General features: G+C 44.4%; 1 protein-coding gene across 2 annotated transcripts; it reads right to left on the bottom strand.

The window, feature by feature from the left end:
- Positions 1–10,043: 10,043 nt before the first annotated feature.
- Positions 10,044–16,204, bottom strand: LOC306924778 (pancreatic secretory granule membrane major glycoprotein GP2-like). Of its 2 annotated transcripts, none has more exons than XM_079503413.1 (5): positions 16,080–16,204; positions 15,328–15,585; positions 14,510–14,669; positions 13,592–13,667; positions 10,044–10,319 (listed from the first exon to the last, which is right to left on the bottom strand). In XM_079503413.1, the coding sequence occupies exons 1-5, from the start codon at positions 16,154–16,156 to the stop codon at positions 10,297–10,299; spliced, it is 594 nt and encodes a 197-aa protein (XP_079359539.1). In that variant the 5' UTR covers positions 16,157–16,204; the 3' UTR covers positions 10,044–10,296. The 2 variants fall into 2 exon arrangements, with proteins under 2 accessions (XP_079359539.1, XP_079359540.1); XM_079503414.1 differs by having other exon boundaries at positions 16,075–16,181.
- Between the last annotated feature and the right edge of the window lie 938 nt (positions 16,205–17,142).

Genomic DNA, 17,142 nt, shown 5'->3' with positions numbered 1-17,142 from the left:
TATATACCCAAGGACCAGCACACCTCAGACATCATGAAGGTTCAGTATAAACCCAAGGACCAGCACACCTCAGACATCATGAAGGTTCAGTATGTACCCAAGGACCAGCACACCTCAGACATCATGAAGGTTCAGTATATACCCAAGGACCAGCACACCTCAGACATCATGAAGGTTCAGTATATACCCAAGGACCAGCACACCTCAGACATCATGAAGGTTCAGTATAAACCCAAGGACCAGCACACCTCAGACATCATGAAGGTTCAGTATAAACCCAAGGACCAGCACACCTCAGACATCACGAAGGTTCAGTATTCACCCAAGGACCAGCACACCTCAGACATCATGAAGGTTCAGTATATACCCAAGGACCAGCACACCTCAGACATCATGAAGGTTCAGTATTCACCCAAGGACCAGCACACCTCAGACATCATGAAGGTTCAGTATTCACCCAAGGACCAGCACACCTCAGACATCATGAAGGTTCAGTATATACCCAAGGACCAGCACACCTCAGACATCATGAAGGTTCAGTATTCACCCAAGGACCAGCACACCTCAGACATCATGAAGGTACAGTATTCACCCAAGGACCAGCACACCTCAGACATCAGCAGAATTATGAGTGTTGAGTGTTCTATAGGGTTAACACAGTTTCAGAGAAGGACATACGGTTTAGAAAATCTACCTTCCGATTCACCCTTACGACCTACTTGTAACTTATACTTATATGGGCCCTGTGCTGTCCTGTGCCACCCCTTACCCCTTATCCCAAAACTTATTTGCCATTTTCTTTTACTATTTTGAAAAACATTTTAAAATAGTTCAACTACCCATCTAAATCTACACGTTGTGAGCTTGTAGATCGGCTTTTTCAAATAGTAAAAAAATGGCAAATACGTTTAGGGATAAGGGTTAAGGGGTGACGCAAGATATAGCCCCTGGTGTGTTAATTTATGGCCCTACTTTCCAGACTGCTGCCATTGTGTTATTCAGTACAGTCCCAGTTGGGGACTGTGGATAAATGGTAAATGGTGCATTTATATAGCGCCTTTATCCAGGGCGCTTTACATAGATTGTGCATTACATTCACCCATTCACACACACATTCATACACCGATGGCGGCGGAAACCATGCAAGGCACCAACCATGCAGCACATCAGGAGCAATTAGGGGTTCAGTGTCTTGCTCAAGGACACTTCGGCACTAACTCTGGGGGAGCCCGGGATCGAACTGGCAACCTTGCGGTTACCATCCAGCCACTCGAAGCCACCGCCGGATGGATGCGGGCAAAGTGCCAAGCTGGTCATAGGTTATAGCAATCAGCTTCTGATTCCATGTACAAACTCTGGTGTGTCGGTATTTATTCACCTGTGGCTTAGTTGGTCACTCACTTGAATGTTATATCAGCAGATAAAGTGGCTAATCAGGGCATTGATAAATATACCCCTTCAAACATTTTGAATTAAAACATATTGAATACTGCGAGTACACTCAGTGCTTTAAAACCACCACAATTGATTAAAACAGTTTTAGATTGTGTGAAACACTCAAAAGACTAAAACAAAAAGCAGTGCAATGAACAACAATGGCCACTAAATAAATACCTCTTCAAACATGTCTGATTGGATCTAGCTTATTGGCCCTGGAATGGTCTGAGAAGATATGCATTAACAGAGTATTCTCTGGTAGGGAGAAACTTTGTCATATGACAACAATGAAGACATCATTATTGCTGTGGGCGCTGGGGGGAGTGTTCTCTCCTCCACGTCATCAGCGCCCATACCCTAGCTGGGGTTGGCGAAAGGACCTTTCTGTGTGGAGTTTGCATGTTCTCCCCGTGTCCCCTAGGGTAGGTACCCTCACAAAAGAAACATGCAGTAATCCCCCCTCCCCCTGGCCTCCCCAGGTTGGCAGAGGGAGTGTAGCGCCCAGGATTAGACATTTGGCACTGGGTGAAAAATATTGCGTTACAAAAATTGTGGGAAAAAATTAGAAAAAAAAAGAAAAAAGCAATGAAGACATAATTTGAAAGGTCTTGACCAAAGGCCCCAGATGAGACCAGAAACGGGAAGACCTGGGAGGGGACATTTAAGAGCTTCTCTCCTAGTGTCCTACTGTGGTACTGCAGCTTGACATCAGCTGCTACAGTATAAGCCCATTACAGAAAACTAGAAAAAGTGCCCCTCGGGGCACAGGTCTCCACCAGGGCAGGTCGGGTTGTGGCCTCCTGGTGGCGCTATAATAGGCCAATGTGAAAAGAGTGCCATTTCTTCATACGCCTTTGATGGCAATTGGATGATTTGAGGCATCTTATTCCAAAAATGTGTTTTGCAAAAATCAAAATCAAATTGGTGGCGCTATAACAGGCCAATGTGAAAAGGGTGGGATATATTCCTCAGCCTAGTAAGAAAAATGTGTGAAAGATTTCACGTAAATTGCATGCTGCGTTCATGATTTGAGGCTTTTGTTCAAAACGGGGCAATCTTGCAAACTGTGAAAGCCAATTATAGCCATTTAGGATGGAATATGAAATATCGGACAGATCCGACTTGAGCACATGACCATAGAGATACTGTGTAACGATTTGTGAGATTTTTGGACAGAATCTGGAGGAGTAATATCAAAAAATGTGTTTTACAAAAGTCGGCCTCCTGGTGGCGCTATAAAAGGCAGATGCGGAAAATGCAGGTCAAAGGTTTGTCCTTGGCCTCTAGGGAGTGTGCATGCAACGTTTCACGCAGATCAGTGCAGTTTTAGGTAAAACATGTGAAAAGCTGCCTCGTTCTGGAAGATGTGGGGCAGAGGTTCATCGTTGGCATCGTTGGGTGCTGATTTCCATCAGCACCCTGTTGGTTAACAGCGCTGATGGCAAACGGTGTTCATGTGGGTCTAAATTTATCTAAAAAGGCTGCCCACCCAATCAGAAATGATTAATGGTACATATATTTTGTGGTGTTTTAATATTCCCCATGAGTACATTCTGGGCGCTACACTCCCTCTGCCTCTCTTTTTATAGGAGAGCAACGGACTGACCTCATGCTTCCTTCTATGCATGCAGAGTCCACCTGATAGGGGAGTTTCCCCGGTTGGACGTAGCGTGTGGAAGGAACACGTTATTCTAACCAGTTCCTTTCTCCTCCATGGCTGGCCAGGTGGAGGCAGTTTTAGAGACCAGGATTCCTGCATGTTTTTTGTGAGGGTATACCTACCCTATAGGGGACACAGGGAGAACATGCAAACTCCACACAGAAAGGCCCATTCACCAACCCCACCTATGGACACTGATGACGAGAACACGCCCCCAGCGCCCACAGCAACGATGTCTTCATTGTTGTCGTATGACAAAGTTTCTCCCTACCAGAAAATGCTCTGAAAAAGGCATATCTTCTCAGACCATTCCAGGGCCAGGGCTAGATCCAATCAGATATGTTGAAAGAGATTAGGTACTTATAGTGGCCATTGTTGTTCATTGCATGGCTGTTTGTTTAATATTTTGAGTGTTTAATGTTTTACATGGACGGTGATGGACCACAATTGTGCTTTTATCAATTGTGCATATGGTCTTTTTAAAGCACTGTGTAGTGTGTATACGTAACTGTATTCAATACGTTTTAATTCAGAATGTTTGAAGGGATATTTATTGGCCAATGTCCATGGCCCCGATTACAGATAACGGCCACTTTATGTAACATTCAAGTGTGTGACCAACTAAGCCAAAGGGTAAATAAATACCGACACACCAGAGTTTGTACATGGAATTATACGCTGATTGCTATAACCAGCTTGGCACTTGGCCTGCATCGATTCACAGTCCACAACTGCATGGGACTGTAGTAGGCTACTGAATAGCACAATGGCACCAGTCAGGAAAGTAGCGCCATAAATTAATAACAGACTATAAGTTACAAGTAGGTCGTAAGGGTGAATTGGAAGATAGATTTTCTAAACTGTATGTCCTTCTCTCAAACTGTATACCCCAGAATACTAATCCCCGGCGGTTTCACCCGGACAATTATATTTATGTAATTTTCATAATGTTGCTGATGTCTGAGGTGGGCGGGTCTTTCAGTATACCTTCATGATGCTCAGTGACATCATAATGTTGCTGATGTCTGAGGTGGGCGGGTCTTTCAGTACCTTCATGATGCTCAGTGACATCATAATGTTGCTGATGTCTGAGGTGGGCGGGTCTTTCAGTACCTTCATGATGCTCAGTGACATCATAGAAGGTAGGTGTGTTTCCCTGCCCACAGGCAGGTGTTTGGGTGAATTTCACCCAGGTTTAGTCATAGAGGGTGTGTGGTTACAAACCAAACCAAAAACCATTTAAAATATTAAGACCTGGAACACATCTGGGTCACTTTAGTGTTTAACCACATTAACCATGATTGTACCTAATGAAATGTGGTCTGCTATTTATTTATTTGTTCAAATCTTTGAATTCTTTCATGGCAAACGTTTTTAACTCAAATATTTGCTTCTGGGGGCTCAGATCAGCCAACACAGGAAGGCTGGCGGGACATTAATTTAAACAGCCGGGACAACGCTCCACACGTCCCAGACTCTTCTCCCTTCTCTAAAACAACCGGGACAACGCTCCACACGTCCCAGACTCTTCTCCCTTCTCTAAAACAACCGGGACAACGCTCCACACGTCCCAGACTCTTCTCCCTTCTCTAAAACACCATGGACAACGCTCCACACGTCCCAGACTCTTCTCCCTTCTCTAAAACACCATGGACAACGCTCCATACGTCCCAGACTCTTCTCCCTTCTCTAAAACAACCGGGACAACGCTCCACACGTCCCAGACTCTTCTCCCTTCTCTAAAACACCATGGACAACGCTCCACACGTCCCAGACTATTCTCCCTTCTCTAAAACACCATGGACAACGCTCCATACGTCCCAGACTCTTCTCCCTTCTCTAAAACAACCGGGACAACGCTCCACACGTCCCAGACTCTTCTCCCTTCTCTAAAACCGCCGGGACAACGCTCCACACGTCCCAGACTCTTCTCCCTTCTCTAAAACAGCCGGGACAACGCTCCACACATCCCAGACTCTTCTCCCTCCAAAACTATGGAATTAAATTACCAATGCAATCAGAAATGCAGACTCCCAATCTTCCACCGTAGTCTGAAAACGCACCTCTTTAGACTCCATCTTAAGGCTCATACATAGTCTGGATTTTCGGTGGTTAGGTGACCACCGAACTACAACATGACGTCACGAGCCGCGGTGAAGAGCAAACCACCGCCACCGCTCCAGCCCTTCTCTCTGTTTTTACTCACCACCGCTCAACGTTATTTCAGCTCCGGTGGTCAGCTCACCACTGGAGCGGTGGTCACCTCACCACCGAAAATCCAGACTATGAATATAGGCCTTTAGCCTGCACCACTTGTCGTAGCACTTGCCCTAGCCTCGACGACCCTACAGGCTACAGTATGCAAAGGCACCACTTGCCCTAGCCTCGACGACCCTACAGGCTACAGTATGCAAAGGCTAAACTTGCCCTAGCCTCGACGACCCTACAGGCTACAGTATGCAAAGGATAAACTTGTGTAATTTAGATACCCATTTTATGTAGACGTAGCTATAGGGACGGAGCTCGTTAATTTGTATTGATAACGACAGTGGCGTGCACAGATAGACACTAGGGGGTGCTAGAGCACCCCCTGCCCTTTTGGCAATGTGCCCTTTTGAAAAAAAAATAAAAAAAAAAATAAATTGGGTGAATTTCACCCAGGTTTAGTCATAGAGGGTGTGTGGTTACAAACCAAACCAAAAACCATTTAAAATATTAAGACCTGGAACACATCTGGGTCACTTTAGTGTTTAACCACATTAACCATGATTGTACCTAATGAAATGTGGTCTGCTATTTATTTATTTGTTCAAATCTTTGAATTCTTTCATGGCAAACGTTTTTAACTCAAATATTTGCTTCTGGGGGCTCAGATCAGCCAACACAGGAAGGCTGGCGGGACATTAATTTAAACAGCCGGGACAACGCTCCACACGTCCCAGACTCTTCTCCCTTCTCTAAAACAACCGGGACAACGCTCCACACGTCCCAGACTCTTCTCCCTTCTCTAAAACAACCGGGACAACGCTCCACACGTCCCAGACTCTTCTCCCTTCTCTAAAACACCATGGACAACGCTCCACACGTCCCAGACTCTTCTCCCTTCTCTAAAACACCATGGACAACGCTCCATACGTCCCAGACTCTTCTCCCTTCTCTAAAACAACCGGGACAACGCTCCACACGTCCCAGACTCTTCTCCCTTCTCTAAAACACCATGGACAACGCTCCACACGTCCCAGACTATTCTCCCTTCTCTAAAACACCATGGACAACGCTCCATACGTCCCAGACTCTTCTCCCTTCTCTAAAACAACCGGGACAACGCTCCACACGTCCCAGACTCTTCTCCCTTCTCTAAAACCGCCGGGACAACGCTCCACACGTCCCAGACTCTTCTCCCTTCTCTAAAACAGCCGGGACAACGCTCCACACATCCCAGACTCTTCTCCCTCCAAAACTATGGAATTAAATTACCAATGCAATCAGAAATGCAGACTCCCAATCTTCCACCGTAGTCTGAAAACGCACCTCTTTAGACTCCATCTTAAGGCTCATACATAGTCTGGATTTTCGGTGGTTAGGTGACCACCGAACTACAACATGACGTCACGAGCCGCGGTGAAGAGCAAACCACCGCCACCGCTCCAGCCCTTCTCTCTGTTTTTACTCACCACCGCTCAACGTTATTTCAGCTCCGGTGGTCAGCTCACCACTGGAGCGGTGGTCACCTCACCACCGAAAATCCAGACTATGAATATAGGCCTTTAGCCTGCACCACTTGTCGTAGCACTTGCCCTAGCCTCGACGACCCTACAGGCTACAGTATGCAAAGGCACCACTTGCCCTAGCCTCGACGACCCTACAGGCTACAGTATGCAAAGGCTAAACTTGCCCTAGCCTCGACGACCCTACAGGCTACAGTATGCAAAGGATAAACTTGTGTAATTTAGATACCCATTTTATGTAGACGTAGCTATAGGGACGGAGCTCGTTAATTTGTATTGATAACGACAGTGGCGTGCACAGATAGACACTAGGGGGTGCTAGAGCACCCCCTGCCCTTTTGGCAATGTGCCCTTTTGAAAAAAAATAAATAAATAAAATAAATTGGGTGAATTTCACCCAGGTTTAGTCATAGAGGGTGTGTGGTTACAAACCAAACCAAAAACCATTTAAAATATTAAGACCTGGAACACATCTGGGTCACTTTAGTGTTTAACCACATTAACCATGATTGTACCTAATGAAATGTGGTCTGCTATTTATTTATTTGTTCAAATCTTTGAATTCTTTCATGGCAAACGTTTTTAACTCAAATATTTGCTTCTGGGGGCTCAGATCAGCCAACACAGGAAGGCTGGCGGGACATTAATTTAAACAGCCGGGACAACGCTCCACACGTCCCAGACTCTTCTCCCTTCTCTAAAACAACCGGGACAACGCTCCACACGTCCCAGACTCTTCTCCCTTCTCTAAAACAACCGGGACAACGCTCCACACGTCCCAGACTCTTCTCCCTTCTCTAAAACACCATGGACAACGCTCCACACGTCCCAGACTCTTCTCCCTTCTCTAAAACACCATGGACAACGCTCCATACGTCCCAGACTCTTCTCCCTTCTCTAAAACAACCGGGACAACGCTCCACACGTCCCAGACTCTTCTCCCTTCTCTAAAACACCATGGACAACGCTCCACACGTCCCAGACTATTCTCCCTTCTCTAAAACACCATGGACAACGCTCCATACGTCCCAGACTCTTCTCCCTTCTCTAAAACAACCGGGACAACGCTCCACACGTCCCAGACTCTTCTCCCTTCTCTAAAACCGCCGGGACAACGCTCCACACGTCCCAGACTCTTCTCCCTTCTCTAAAACAGCCGGGACAACGCTCCACACATCCCAGACTCTTCTCCCTCCAAAACTATGGAATTAAATTACCAATGCAATCAGAAATGCAGACTCCCAATCTTCCACCGTAGTCTGAAAACGCACCTCTTTAGACTCCATCTTAAGGCTCATACATAGTCTGGATTTTCGGTGGTTAGGTGACCACCGAACTACAACATGACGTCACGAGCCGCGGTGAAGAGCAAACCACCGCCACCGCTCCAGCCCTTCTCTCTGTTTTTACTCACCACCGCTCAACGTTATTTCAGCTCCGGTGGTCAGCTCACCACTGGAGCGGTGGTCACCTCACCACCGAAAATCCAGACTATGAATATAGGCCTTTAGCCTGCACCACTTGTCGTAGCACTTGCCCTAGCCTCGACGACCCTACAGGCTACAGTATGCAAAGGCACCACTTGCCCTAGCCTCGACGACCCTACAGGCTACAGTATGCAAAGGCTAAACTTGCCCTAGCCTCGACGACCCTACAGGCTACAGTATGCAAAGGATAAACTTGTGTAATTTAGATACCCATTTTATGTAGACGTAGCTATAGGGACGGAGCTCGTTAATTTGTATTGATAACGACAGTGGCGTGCACAGATACACTAGGGGGTGCTAGAGCACCCCCTGCCCTTTTGGCAATGTGCCCTTTTGATTTTTCAAAAATAGCAGACCTACAAGTTCATAGCGCGCCACTCGGTGGCGCGCTATGAGCTTGTAGATCTGCTATTTTTCAATAGCTAAAGCATAACATAATGCTAACACCAAAAGGGGTTCCCGCCCAAAATGGATTAAGGCAACCGGCCGGTTCCACGCGCTGCACAAGGTGCCCTTTTTTAACTTGAGCACCTGCCCCTCTAAATGTCTGTGCACGCCACTGGATAACGAGTACCTTATCGATCAGTCTTATCGAGCCAGGTTCTTATCGAGCTCACTATCGAGCATTTTCTATTATTTTGTGGAAAGACGGAAGACAATAAATTCTGAAAAGAACCAGTATCTTTTACAAGGGCCTTCAAATACAGTAGTTTTCTTACAGATGAAAGGCAATTGACCTTTATACCAATACAATAATATTAAAGAAACTGGTTAATATGTGTACCGTCACTTTAAAAACTTAATTTTTCAATTTTAATCAATACACTTTTAGACCAACATGTTTGTGCCAGCGTGGGTGATTATTTATATTTCTTCATCGCCTCTTGTCTTGATTGTTTAAACATGACGTCATGAGCCGCTATGCTCGATAACAGCCTTGATAAGCCCAAAGCTTATTGATAACGGTTACTCAATACGCCTGTTTTCCCGGGTATCGGTTATCGAGGTCCAACCCTAGACGTAGCACTCTATAGTGTATACTCATAGCTTTACTCTACAGTTTTTCTACTGCTAGACAGATTTTACGTTCTCAGCTTCCTCATAATTCTTGATGACTTTTTTATTTATTGTATGTATTACCATGTGTTGTTCGTGCTTACAGTAAATCGCTCTGGATTAAGAGCGTCTGCTAAATATATACATTAACCATTATTGTATCTAATCTACAGAGATGTACAGATATTTTTATATATCGTGAAAACGTGCAGCAAATCGTTGAATATAATATATTCTTTCAGGGCAAATGTCTTTAACTCAAATATTTTCTTCAAGGGAAACAACATATTTCAGATGGGGGTCGGCGGCCAAATACACAATAATCCTGGGGGTCCTTGACATGAAAAGGTTTGAGCACCACTGATACGTTTTTCAGAAAACATTTTGTAGAATCTGGTCTCATGTTATAATTTAGCTATTGAAAAATAGCAGATCTACAAGCTCATAGCGCGCCACCGAGTGGCACGCTACGAGCTTGTAGGTCTGCTATTTTTGAAAAATCAAAGAACGACTGACATAGAAACATAGCTTTTTCAGAAAACTGTCAGGATGTAGAAGACATTTTGTAGAATCTGGTCTCAATGGGTTAATTTGTTTAACTGATTATACAAGCATGCTTATTCAGAGTTAGGTTTATAGGGTTGTGGTTTCAAAACAGTACAGAAAACACAAAAAGAGCGAATACAAATCTATTTATTTCAATTTATTTCATGCCGTGAAATGCCATATTTCATATGTGTTTGCATCGTCTATTCTATTGATTACAACATGTGAAAATCAAATTAAAAGCACAAAATACAGGTTTTTGATGCCAGCATGACTAAGTGAATTGTGTAGGTATTCATCACATAATATCATTTGTGGAACACTCACGCTCACATTGTTACTAAATGTAATATATTGTAGTCATTTAAAGATGATCACTGGTTCACACTGGTTCTGGTTCTACATCTGAAGATGCAAAGCAAACAGAAAACACATTTAGTTCAACTCTAACATTACAGACATGTCAGTATTTCACATCCTTCCATTATCGATGCTTTCCTGACCTTTTCCTGAAGGTTTTCTTGAAAATACATTGTTTTCCCTGAAGGTTTTATTCACTGATTATTAGCCTAATTCTACTGCTTTGCTACTGAAAAGAAGTGTCCAGCAGCAGAGTAACTCTGTCTATTAAAGAAGTGTCCAGCAGCAGAGTAACTCTGTCTATTAAAGAAGTGTCCAGCAGCAGAGTAACTCTGTCTATTAAAGAAGTGTCCAGCAGCAGAGTAACTCTGTCTATTAAAGAAGTGTCCAGCAGCAGAGTAACTCTGTCTATTAAAGAAGTGTCCAGCAGCAGAGTAACTCTGTCTATTAAAGAAGTGTCCAGCAGCAGAGTAACTCTGTCTATTAAAGAAGTGTCCAGCAGCAGAGTAACTCTGTCTATTAAAGAAGTGTCCAGCAGCAGAGTAACTCTGTCTATTAAAGAAGTGTCCAGCAGCAGAGTAACTCTGTCTATTAAAGAAGTGTCCAGCAGCAGAGTAACTCTGTCTATTAAAGAAGTGTCCAGCAGCAGAGTAACTCTGTCTATTAAAGAAGTGTCCAGCAGCAGAGTAACTCTGTCTATTAAAGAAGTGTCCAGCAGCAGAGTAACTCTGTCTATTAAAGAAGTGTCCAGCAGCAGAGTAACTCTGTCTATTAAAGAAGTGTCCAGCAGCAGAGTAACTCTGTCTATTAAAGAAGTGTCCAGCAGCAGAGTAACTCTGTCTATTAAAGAAGTGTCCAGCAGCAGAGTAACTCTGTCTATTAAAGAAGTGTCCAGCAGCAGAGTAACTCTGTCTATTAAAGAAGTGTCCAGCAGCAGAGTAACTCTGTCTATTAAAGAAGTGTCCAGCAGCAGAGTAACTCTGTCTATTAAAGAAGTGTCCAGCAGCAGAGTAACTCTGTCTATTAAAGAAGTGTCCAGCAGCGCAGAGTAACTCTGTCTATTAAAGAAGTGTCCAGCAGCAGAGTAACTCTGTCTATTAAAGAAGTGTCCAGCAGCAGAGTAACTCTGTCTATTAAAGAAGTGTCCAGCAGCAGAGTAACTCTGTCTATTAAAGAAGTGTCCAGCAGCAGAGTAACTCTGTCTATTAAAGAAGTGTCCAGCAGCAGAGTAACTCTGTCTATTAAAGAAGTGTCCAGCAGCAGAGTAACTCTGTCTATTAAAGAAGTGTCCAGCAGCAGAGTAACTCTGTCTATTAAAGAAGTGTCCAGCAGCGCAGAGTAACTCTGTCTATTAAAGAAGTGTCCAGCAGCAGAGTAACTCTGTCTATTAAAGAAGTGTCCAGCAGCAGAGTAACTCTGTCTATTAAAGAAGTGTCCAGCAGCGCAGAGTAACTCTGTCTATTAAAGAAGTGTCCAGCAGCAGAGTAACTCTGTCTATTAAAGAAGTGTCCAGCAGCAGAGTAACTCTGTCTATTAAAGAAGTGTCCAGCAGCAGAGTAACTCTGTCTATTAAAGAAGTGTCCAGCAGCAGAGTAACTCTGTCTATTAAAGAAGTGTCCAGCAGCGCAGAGTAACTCTGTCTATTAAAGAAGTGTCCAGCAGCAGAGTAACTCTGTCTATTAAAGAAGTGTCCAGCAGCAGAGTAACTCTGTCTATTAAAGAAGTGTCCAGCAGCGCAGAGTAACTCTGTCTATTAAAGAAGTGTCCAGCAGCAGAGTAACTCTGTCTATTAAAGAAGTGTCCAGCAGCAGAGTAACTCTGTCTATTAAAGAAGTGTCCAGCAGCAGAGTAACTCTGTCTATTAAAGAAGTGTCCAGCAGCAGAGTAACTCTATTAAAGAAGTGTCCAGCAGCAGAGTAACTCTGTCTATTAAAGAAGTGTCCAGCAGCAGAGTAACTCTGTCTATTAAAGAAGTGTCCAGCAGCAGAGTAACTCTGTCTATTAAAGAAGTGTCCAGCAGCAGAGTAACTCTGTCTATTAAAGAAGTGTCCAGCAGCAGAGTAACTCTGTCTATTAAAGAAGTGTCCAGCAGCAGAGTAACTCTGTCTATTAAAGAAGTGTCCAGCAGCGCAGAGTAACTCTGTCTATTAAAGAAGTGTCCAGCAGCAGAGTAACTCTGTCTATTAAAGAAGTGTCCAGCAGCAGAGTAACTCTGTCTATTAAAGAAGTGTCCAGCAGCAGAGTAACTCTGTCTATTAAAGAAGTGTCCAGCAGCAGAGTAACTCTGTCTATTAAAGAAGTGTCCAGCAGCAGAGTAACTCTGTCTATTAAAGAAGTGTCCAGCAGCAGAGTAACTCTGTCTATTAAAGAAGTGTCCAGCAGCAGAGTAACTCTGTCTATTAAAGAAGTGTCCAGCAGCAGAGTAACTCTGTCTATTAAAGAAGTGTCCAGCAGCAGAGTAACTCTGTCTATTAAAGAAGTGTCCAGCAGCAGAGTAACTCTGTCTATTCAGGGACTCTGAATAGAATGAACAGATAACACCTTGGAAAATGTCCCCCTTTCTCACTGACAATGCTTCTGACAATCTACTGCAGGGGTTCTCAACGTTTTTTTGGCCGGGGACCCCCGGAAATGCTTTGGCAATGTCTCGGGACCCCCGCCCCGCCCCCTCCCGACCCCCAATATAAATTGACTGCTACAATAACCTTAAACCATTTTGGGCGGGAACCCCTTTTGGTGTTTTAAGCATTGTTATAATTTAGCTATTGAAAAATAGCAGATCTACAAGCTCATAGCGCGCCACTCGGTGGCGCGCTATGAGCTTGTAGGTCTGCTATTTTTGAAAAATCGTAATATATATATATATATATATATATATATATATATATTTTTGAAAATAATTTGGGGACCCCCTAAAATAATTTGGCGACCCCCCGAGGGGTCACGACCCACGGGTTGAGAACCCCTGATCTACTGAATTGCCAATATGGAGCACATTGAAGTGAACGGACAGTGACGTTCTCAAATGGCACATCCTTCCGTTTCACATTCTTAAAGATGTAGTGAAATGAACTACTCTGTTTTTAGTCTCATTCTAGATGACATCCAGACAGTGGATTACGTCAATTTAAACATAATCAGCACGCTAAAATATGTATATGTGAAAACCATAGCCTGAAGGGATGCGATGCTCTGATTGGTTCAGAGACACATAGGCTGCCGTTGTCCGTTTCAGACTGAAACTTCAAAATAAAATGACCGTAAAAGCCATTGCGCCCCCACTTTAACATTATAGTAATGTTGTTCTCGATACTCACAGGTGATTGGTCCGATGGTGAGGGGCTTGAGGGAAATAGAATTGGTAGCGGAGCGGACACGCCTCCCTGAGCAAACCTGCCAATGGTGAAGGAAGAGGCGTAAACACACTAGTACAGGAAATCTATGGAAAATACAGGATCAACCTCTAACTAATTGCAAAAAAAACTAACTCAACTGATTTTGCATCTTCAATAGATCATGAATAACAGAAAAAAAAGTTGCCTGGAATTGTCTGAGGGGAAAGTGTTGGCAATGGCCTGTACAGTATGGCCACCATTGACATCCTATTATAAGGCAATATTTTCAAAATTTCCTTATGCTTTAAGTAGCATGTGACATATCAAACTAGGGGGTTTTCATGATGCTGAATCCAGTCCAAGCATTCGTTTTGCATAAAAACACTCATTGGGCTAAATTTGCCCAAATGTGCTGACATCATCACAGTTTGGCAAGTTGCTATGGCCAAATTTAGCAGCAGCTTCACGGGACTACGCCCACGTAAATTTGCTTGCGACGCCGGTCTCATTGAAAAATAATTACTAGGGACGTTAATCGCTGCTCATCTGAAAGGACCTTAAGCCTGCAGAACACTACAAACCATGAAGTCTCACTTTGTTCATCTTTGACATAATCAATCAGAACAATATGAAGTCACTGCGGAACATATTGCTTTGCAAAAGAACGTTTTTGCCAGAAATGACGACAGACACAAATCTTTGAGACCAATTATTATGTCATGGTGTAAAACAATAAGTGGAGATCTGTGGTATAAACCACGACCATTACAGCACTGGCTACGGTTTCTGGCTGCAGGGAGTACCGAGTGCTACAGTTATTATATTTTCTTACTTTAATGTCCAGCTTTAGACGAACAGGAATCACAATAATAATAATTATTATTATAGAGTGAAACGTACAGGAGAACAGGAGGAGGCTCTGTTGTCACACAGGTGGAGGCTGCAGTGAAGGTAGACGTCTCTGTTATCTCCCTGGAAGAGGAAGAACAGAGCCCAGAAACGAGCCTGGAAGGAAGAGCCGGTCTCAACCACTGTCACCTGACGACGGTCGCTAGAACACCTGGGGAAAAAGAAGAAGGGTGAGGTTGGAGGTTATTTCATCCTATTCTACATTCATACTGATGCCTCTCAAGTGTCTCCTTAGGGAGGTCTTCATTGCACGTCCCACTGGGAGGAGACCTCCGGGCAGACCAAGGACCAGATGGTGGGATTGCATTTCCACACTGGCCTTTGAACACCTCGGGATCCCCCAGGAGGAAGTTGCTAATGTTGCTCTGGAGAGGGAAGTCTGGAGCTCCCTGCTGGAACTGTTGCCCACACGACCAGACTACGGATAAGCGGTTGAAGATGGATGGATGGACTTGAGACACTTAACTGATAATAAACAATGTGTTCACATTAAGCCACCTCACGCTACAGAAACAGGAGAGGCTCCTGCACTATGGGCCTCATGGCTCGGCAAGGCTTACTTACTCACATTGTAGTTGCTACCACACACACCTTAATAACAGAATTATTGTTAAAGCGATCTGTAATCCTGGATATCAAAGAAGTGACATACTTGTTTCCAGTTACAGTTCAGTTTCCTATGGCTTTGTTTGACAATTGGCTCAGTAGCAGATTTGGAAACTGAGCAGGAACAAGAAACAGGAACGCCACCTTCAAACTGTCACTAAATCATGCTGCTTTATGCTGATGCTATAAAGAAGTAAACCTACTTGTCCTGAATGAAGAAGTGCCGCACAGGGCCGTCGGGGTTGGAGGTGTGATCGGCGTAGCATTGGTCCAGAACCACCACTAAACTGGGATCCGTGTCCTGTACAGACACTCCCACGTACAGGACCGAGCCCACGGCCAGGCGGACCGGGCCTGCAGGGTACGGCTCTGTGTAGTTGGAGTCACGGAACAACAGCATGGAGGCGTTGGCTTGTGAACCCACGCCTGAAATGACGCCTTCGACCCCACGGCCTTCGGTCCTGCATGTCAAGGAAACATGGCACTTCAAAAATGATCATCCCAGTTGTTGGGGCTTCGCCCGAACAACTACACTTCAATGTAAACCTTATTTAGTTTGTTCTGTCATGAGTCAATTCTCTTGTGTGTGATTCCATGTTGGCGCTACAGTCAGGCCCGGCGCCAGGATGAAATGACTGAGGGGTCAATTGAGATTGAGATTTTTTTTTTTTGCACCCTCAAAAATACTGTAGCCTACAGTATGTAGCACCGTTTAAATAGTGTTCCCACTGCTATTAACAGCTCTGAACATAGATTCTACTTGTCACGATTTGCAGAAGATTGAACCCAAGCGCAGAGCCACAAGCAGAGAAAGTTCAAATTAAATTCCAACAAAGGTAAAGCTTACACAAAAAATACAAAGGTTGCAAGCAGAAACTCAGGGAAGCAAAAGCTAAACTGTTCAAACACAAAGCAGGGATGCAAAAAGTTCAAAAGTCCAAAAAGCCAACCTTACACAAAGCGTAGGCCTAATGTCCAAAATACCAAAATGTCACAGAGGCACATGACGAAGCCAGAACTGCAAGGAAACATCTCAGGATCAGATAGTATGTACTGGCTGTGTGTGTGTGTGTGTGTGTGTGTGTGTGGAAAGAGTCCAGTCTTATAGGGGGCAGGATGATTGGAGAAGTGTCCTCAGGTGTGAAAGGGGCATGGCACTGTTGGGCTAATGAGGGAGTGTGTGCAGGTGTGTGGCAAGGACTGAGAGCTGGAATGTAATGTGGGAGTGGTTGACATGGAGACATGGTCTGTGGGGCGACAGACCATGACACTACTTACTGAATGAATGTATGGTCTGATGGCCCCATGGATGCTGGTCTCTGTGCCCAGGGGATAGGGTTACTTACTGAATGTATGGTCTGATGGCCCCATGGAGGCTGGTCTCTGTGCCCAGAGGATAGGGTTACTTACTGAATGTATGGTCTGATGGCCCCATGGAGGCTGGTCTCTGTGCCCAGGGGATAGGCACAGGAGAAGGGAAACGTCACGGGAGTGGAGGCATTGTTAGGGTAGAAGAATAAACTGTTGGAGTAGATGGCATGGGTGCTGTTGGTCTTAAACACAGAGGGTCAGCTGAATGGTCAGTTGAGTGAATCATCTAGAGAGCCAGCTGGTGGGAAACATCCACCACACATAGAAGAACAGTAAGGATGAAACGCAATACATCAAGAAACACAAATTGCATGGTTTTACCCGGTAACAAACCATAACTAGAAACTTCCTGCCAACCTTCTGGAAGTGGAACCCCACACGTCTAACAAACAAGCGTGGGGTGACGGGGCCTTCTCAGTGGCTTCAGCGGTCCACTGTGGAACTCACTCCCAACTCACATCAGAGCTTAACCTTTTTAACTATAGTTTATTTTCCTAATAAAGTCGTTTTTATTCTATTTGTCCAGTAAAGTGCCTTTGAAAAGCACTATATAAATTGTATGTGTTATTACATTGTGACACTGCCACATAAATGTGTGAAATAATGTATTTCCTGTCCTTGTATGTGTATTGAAAGAAAATGAAACA

The sequence above is a fragment of the Electrona antarctica genome (assembly GCF_951216825.1).
Source record: "Electrona antarctica genome assembly, chromosome: 6".
NCBI classification, from domain to species: Eukaryota; Metazoa; Chordata; class Actinopteri; order Myctophiformes; family Myctophidae; genus Electrona; species Electrona antarctica.
The sequence above is the reverse complement of the archived record's forward strand: the minus strand, read 5'-3'. Positions and strand labels throughout refer to the sequence as shown.

Coding starts and splice junctions, on each gene's coding strand:
- LOC306924778 (XM_079503413.1), bottom strand. CDS start 16,156: ATGTTTCCTTGCAGTTCTGGCTTCGTCATGTGCCTCTGTGACATTTTG. Junction 15,586..16,079: donor ACATTAGGCCTACGCTTTGT/GTAAGGTTGGCT, acceptor CTTGACATGCAG/GACCGAAGGCCGTGGGGTCG. Junction 14,670..15,327: donor CACTTCTTCATTCAGGACAA/GTAGGTTTACTT, acceptor CTTTTTCCCCAG/GTGTTCTAGCGACCGTCGTC.